The 6,548-nt window shown below is 47.8% G+C and overlaps 1 protein-coding gene across 2 annotated transcripts in view; it reads left to right on the top strand.

Annotated features, from left to right (window-relative positions):
* Positions 1 to 1,669: 1,669 nt before the first annotated feature.
* Positions 1,670 to 6,548, top strand: part of Ddx17 (DEAD-box helicase 17) — a 20,070-nt gene continuing 15,191 nt past the window's right edge. For both annotated transcript variants that reach the window (XM_021184114.2, XM_021184113.2), the window contains exons 1-3: positions 1,670 to 2,199; positions 4,921 to 5,071; positions 6,142 to 6,241. In XM_021184114.2, coding sequence (XP_021039773.1) covers positions 2,150 to 2,199; positions 4,921 to 5,071; positions 6,142 to 6,241 — 301 coding nt within the window. In that variant the 5' untranslated portion in view covers positions 1,670 to 2,149. The remainder of the gene's footprint in view (positions 2,200 to 4,920; positions 5,072 to 6,141; positions 6,242 to 6,548) is intronic.

Below are 6,548 nucleotides of genomic sequence, written 5' to 3'. Positions count from 1 at the left end.
CATGTGGTTGCTGGGATTTGAACTCTGGACCTTTGGAAGAGCAGTCGGGTGCTCTTACCCACTGAGCCATCTCACCAGCCCCAAAGGGGTCCTTCTTTATGCCGCTACTGTAAACCAGACATTTCCACCTTCAAGGAAACCAAGCTCTTTAAGTGGCTTCCATCTTCTTGCACTCAGGCTTTGCATAATTGATCTTTCCCCTGGCAGCAAGGACCTTAGTTGAGACCTCAGCTCAAATGTCATTTGATAGATGGGGGATGCCTTCTGAGAGCACCCGATGTCATCCCGTTTCCTCAAGTTGTCTCTAGCCCCTTTCTTGTTTTTGTTTGTTTGGTGTTTGTTGGTTTTTGAGAGAGGGTTTCTTTGTGTCACCCTGGCTATTCTGGAACTCACACAGTAGACCAAGCTGGTGTTTAACTCAAGAGATTCACCCACGAGTGCTGGGATTAAAGGAAGTATGGCCTTCCCTTTAGTGTTTTTTGCTGTTGTTCTTGGAGGTGCTGGGTGTTAATCCAGGCCTTCAGTCACGGTCAGCAAGTACTGTTCCACAGCCTCAACACCATTTTCTTTTCCAAGTCAGCAAAAGTCTAACATACACATTTGTCATCTGTCTCCTCTCCGTCTCTAGAAAATAAAGCTCTGTGCCAAGGAACGTGTTGGTTCCCCAGTGTCTCAGCAACTAGCACAATGCCTGGCTCTCCATGGCTGGAGTGACAAATGAACCATTTCTCAAGACACCTCTTTACTCTCCTGGCTTTCCTAACCTGAGCAACACTTAGGACAGGAGACAAGACTCAGCCTCCAGTCTGCCGGCCTCCATTCTCCGAGGCGGTAGAAATGAGCCTAGAGGTCTCAAGGAACCCAGCAGTTCCACAATTTTGTAAAGTAAGTATGGCCAAGTTTGTGCGGCTTGGCAGTGCGCAGGGATGGCGAGCCAAAGAAAGCAATCTAGGAGTTGGGTGGCACCGGCGGCCTAGCCCAGCCTGCCCTCCCCGGGGTTTGCAAAGCCTCGCCTGTCAAACCCACCGCTTCTGCAGTGGCGGACCCGGGTGAGGCACCCATTTTCATGGTGGCTAAGGTCCAAGGCGCCCACCTCAAAAAGGACTCTGGGAAGGTGTGGCCTCTGCGTTAGCCGTCAACTACGGCCAGAGGAAAAGGTGCCAACCCTTTGTTCGGAAAATAGCACCTCAGTACGAAACGCGGGAAACACAGGGTGTCTTTTAGACCAGCCAGGCTGTTGCCCGCTGAAAAAGAGCGACACGACGCACCCAACATGGCTGCGGCGCCAGCGCGGCGAAAAGCGACGAGAAAGAAATGGCGCCGGGGCGTGTGGCCAGCTTGGGGCACACGGCGTTGGGACGAGGGGGCCAAGGCCAACCAAGAAAGCAGCCTCAAGACTCTCCGGGTTCTACTGCCTAGAGACCCGGAAGTCTGACCAAGGCAACATGGAGTGCGACCATTATGTCTGCACAAGGCCGGCCTCAAGCGCCGGGTTGAGCTCGGAATGCCGGGAAAAGTCCATTCTCGAAACAGAATGCGCTACGAAGACTGCGCTGCCCCGCAATAGTGGGCGGGCCAACGACGCCAACAATGTGACGTCGTGCCGACGGCTTGCCCCACCCCCAGCCAACGTTCTAGAGCTGGCGGCGCGAGAACGCTACGCCGGTTGCGCACACTGCCTTGTTTAAGGTGGGCCGACCAGGGACCCCATCTCCGTCATCGACGTAAAACGGTTCCGAGAATGTCCGTGGCGTCGCGCGGAGCCCTCCAGGCGCTGTTTACGTAGCGTCTGGGCCGTGCGTAGCGTTAAGTTGGAGCGGTCTCCGCGGCCGCCGCCATTTTGTGCAGTTGCTGGGAAGGAAGGGAGACGCCTCAACCGTGGCACCGCCCGGTTTGAGCGGGACCAGACCTCCCGACTGTCCTAACAACCCCGATTCTCTGAGTTGTGCTCCCGTCTCCGACGAGAGAGGCGGCGACGGTGGCGTCTGCGACGGGAGACAGCGCGTCGGAGCGAGACAGCGCCGCGCCTGCCGCCGCCCCAACAGCGGAGGCGCCGCCGCCGCCATCGGTCATCACTAGACCCGAGCCGCAGGCCCTCCCGAGCTCGGTCATCCGTGCCCCACTCCCAGATCTTTATCCGTTTGGGACCATGCGTGGAGGCGGCTTTGGGGATCGGGATCGTGACAGGGACCGTGGAGGGTAAGGGGGAGGTGCGGGCGGGGGGCGGGGTGGCCCGCAGAGCCCCGAGGCTCGCGCCGTACAATGGCGGCGGCGCGCAGGCCTCAGGCTCGGGCGGACTCCTCTGCGGACCGCGGTCCTGGCTCGGAAGAGAGGCCAGCCTTGTCGCCTCTCTTGGCCCGCTCGCTGATCATTTGATCCCTGCAGGCCGGCCGCAGTGTCTGTCTGTCTGGGGGAAGAATCCGGATGCTCAAGTTTTAATCTAGGAAAAGCTGCCTGAGATCGTTTCCTTTCCGCTATGTTAGCCATCCCTGTTAGAGAGGGACTGGAGTCAAAAAGGCATTTTTTGATTTTAAACTAGGTTTTACTCCCTTTATGTTATATTTTGGTTAAGTGGAATCAGATTGGAATGGGAAGTGCTGGAGTTGCTTTCCAAAAGATCCAAGTTGGGAGAGCCAGGAGGGCGGGTGACTTTTTTTTTTTAATTGCCTTTTAAAGATACTGTTGACTTTGAAGCCTAAGCTATATATTTCTTAATTCATTAAGATAGGAAGGTTTTGGTGGTGTGTTGCTAGAGGACGCCTTGAATGTGTGTCTTGGAATCAATACATCAAAAAGCTCTGTGCCAGCACTGTTTCTGACACCTACAGAGTGGAAACAATTTACATCTAGATAAACTCTGGGCGCTTTTTATTTGGATACAATGAAAACTTGGCTGGTTGTGGTGGCACATGGACTCAGGAGTCAGAGACAGGTGGATCTCCGAGTTCAAAGCCAGTCTGGTCTGCATAGTGAGTTCCAGGACTACATAGTGAGACCCTACCTCGAAGGAAAAAAAAAAGTCTTTGAAACTAACAAAGCTGTTGAAATCAAGAGAACTCCTTGAGGTGGCACACCCTGCACTAGAGGCTGAGTCAGGCTTGGAGTTCAAAGCTAGCCTGGGCTACACAGATCAGAACAAGAGAACAGTTAGCAGAGTTCAAAGTGAGGGCAGTGGTAGGAAAAAAAAAATCAGAATAAGCCTTGTAAAGGAATCATAATTGTAGAAGCTTTATTCTCCTAGGTCATTATTCAAGATCCAAGCAGTTTGGGATTGTAGCAAGCACAGTGGAAGTAACACATAGGAGCCACATTATTATCCTCATTAGATTTAGGCTTAAAACCTCCTAAAGATTGGGTTTTGGCCATTCTTACAGATTGAAAACAAAAGAAAACTGGTTATTTCTAGAAGTGTTTCCGACTTGTATCAGTTGCTTCATTTGCAAGTGGGGTAAAGAAGTCAAATGAGAAGGCCTGGCTCACTGTAGTATTGCACTGAAAAGCCTGAGACCTTTTAAAGGTCTTGGTGGGTCTACTCAATTGAATATTTTTCTTTCTAGTTGTGCTGGTTTAGCAGTGGTATTAATAAGTCACCCAAATTCTGGCTACTAAATGTAGATACCCAATTAATTCCAGTAAAATTTCTGGCCATAATCACTGCAGGGTGGGTTTGTCTCAGGGCCATGAAGCTTAGTCTAACGGTTGTCCTGGAATGTGTCCTCAGTGTCCCAAGTTCAGAAGCACAGGTGTAGGCCACCACACCAGGCTCTAACAGAAGAGGGGATTACCTTGTGGGGTTTCCTGCTACCTCTCCCAATATTGGCAGGTCTTGAAATGAAATTCTTTAAAATAACTTGAAATTTCTCCAATTTTCTAGTGGTTTACAGGAAATAAGGAAATGAGATCTTGCAGAGCATGGTGGCTCATGCCTTTAATCCCAGCACTCTGGAAACAGAGAAAGAGAGGCCTCCAGCACAGCCAAGGCGATATATAAAGAAACCCTGTCTCGAAAAACAAAAGAAAAAAAGGAAATGAGATTTTGGGTTTTTTTTACAGCCCCGTACTTACAATAGATTAAGACAAAGAGATTATATTAGGATTGTAGTTTCTAATTTGTTATATCTTAGGTTTGGCAAGTGGCTATATCTATATTGTTTAGCTTAGCTGTTTGTTGTATCTAAAAGGGTATCTAAAAGACAAGGCTTATTTAAATCTGAGGGGGGTTTGTTTTGACACAAGTTCTCATAGACCAGACTGCCCTTGAACTCTGACCTTGCCCCCAGCTTTCATGTGCTAGGACTACCCGTTATTCAATACCATGTCTAGCTTTGAATCTTATTTAAAAAACAAAACAAATAAAAATACCCGTAACCTACATTGATGGGGTTTTTGTTTTGTTTTCTCTCTGTAACTAAATAGTATTATTTAACCCTAGTGTGGTGACTCACATTTATAATTCCAGTGTTTAGGAGGCTGAGGCAGGAGGATTTCGTAAAGATGAAGGCTGGAAAGGAAAGGATTACACAACTTTCTACTCTGGCTCTTTCTTTAGTAAACTAAACACACTAGACCCTGATGTCCCAGTAGTTTGCTTTGTAGATTAGCAGAGAAGTTTTTGCCCCCAGCATAAGTGGGGAAATTGGCTAAGAAGTAAATTTGAAGGACTTCCTTGAAGTCCGTTTTTCTCGCTGTCCACAGTCTTGGTCTTGTGGTTTAAAGAGAACCACTTCTCTGCAAGAGCAGAGACCCTTAGTTTTTATTGTATCCAGAATCGCTAGTGCCAATTACAACTATACTTAGTATAAAGTCGGTATCAGTCACTTTGTCGATAAATTAGGTGGGAAACTGAGGTGGGAGGAATTCTGTTCTTTTCCTGTCACATGGGATGGGTATTAACAAATCTACATTTTCTGGTGTCTCTAGGTTTGGAGCAAGAGGTGGTAGTGGGCTTCCCCCTAAGAAGTTTGGTAATCCTGGGGAGCGGTTACGAAAAAAGAAGTGGGATTTGAGTGAACTCCCTAAATTTGAGAAGAATTTTTATGTTGAACATCCAGAAGTAGCAAGACTGACTCCGGTAAGAAGGGGGAGGGGGGGGTGAGTGTTTAAATATAGGATAATACTCCAAGTGTTGTTTTATATTATGGCAGATCTTTTTAATGTGTTGTGGGTTTGCTTGTTTTGTTTTTCTGTGGGGGTATTTTTTTGTTTGTTTTCTGAGACAGGGTTTCTCTTGTGTGTTCCTTTGATGTCCTGGAACTCACTTTGTAGACCAGGCTGGCTTCAAGCTCAGAGATCCCTCTGTGTCTGTCTCCCGAGTACTAGGACTAAAGAATTGCATCACCATGCCTTGCCTCTTTGTCTTTTGTAGGATGGAATTATTGTTTTTTTTTGTTTGTTTGTTTGTTTTTTCGAGACAGGGTTTCTCTGTATAGCCCTGGCTGTCCTGGAACTCACTTTGTAGACCAGGCTGGCCTCGAACTCAGAAATCCGCCTGCCTCTGCCTCCCAAGTGCTGGGATTAAAGGCGTGCGCCACCACGCCTGGCGCTAGGATGGAATTATTGTATTTGTAGAACAGTCCACTGTAGATCCAGGCTGGTCTTGAACTTGCTGTCCTGCTACTTTAGCTCCAGGCTGCAGGGGTCTTTGGGCAGCCATACTTTGTGTCTTCCTTCTTGGCCAAACGCTGAGCTTTGTCCATGAAGACAGGTGCTCAGCCACATGACGCTAGTTTTCTTTTAGCAGCTCTGCTCTCCAGCCTAGCACCATAACTGACTTCACATTGTGTATTCATGTGCTTTTAACCAAACCACCTGATGCTGTATTCTACCCAAGAATATTACTTACCCAGGAAAATGATATAATAGAGCAATTTGGCCCAAGTTCTGTCTCAATAGGTAACCCTGGCTGGTCTGGAACCTGTTTTGTAGACCAGGTTAGGTTTGAATTTGAGGTTATCCTTCTAGCTGCTGTGCAGGGTGACAAAGCACCACCTAGCCTGGCTAGGAATTACTCTGGAGGGTTTTCTTCTCTTAGTCGTGTGCATCACAAACTTGGATTCATGCAAAAAGCATTAGCCTGTATCACTGCGATCCTAAAGAGTCTGAATTGAGAGCTCTTATTGTCTTCATTCTTCTCTCACACAGTATGAAGTTGATGAGCTACGGCGGAAGAAAGAGATTACAGTGAGAGGGGGAGATGTTTGTCCAAAACCTGTCTTTGCCTTCCATCATGCTAACTTTCCACGTAAGTGCTGTTTAATCCTGCATTACGTAAGATGCATAAAGGATTGGAAAGGCTTAGGATTTTGTCTAAAAGACAAATAGAAACTTTTATATAGAAAGATAGTAGCCAATTGGTGGTGGCAGTACATGCCTTAGATCCCAGCACTCCAGGAGGCAGAGGCAGGCAGATTTCCTGAGTTCCAGGACAGCCAGGGCTACACAGAGAACGGAGTCTTTTTTTTTTTTTTTTTTTTTTTAAGACGAAGAAGAAGAAAAAGATAGTAATTTAGATGGAGCCAGTCAGGTGGGAGAGAGTGTTTGGACTACTT

Source organism: Mus caroli, chromosome 15 (genome assembly GCF_900094665.2).
Source record: "Mus caroli chromosome 15, CAROLI_EIJ_v1.1, whole genome shotgun sequence".
Taxonomy (NCBI): Eukaryota; Metazoa; Chordata; class Mammalia; order Rodentia; family Muridae; genus Mus; species Mus caroli.
This window is presented reverse-complemented; position numbering and strand designations above follow the sequence as displayed.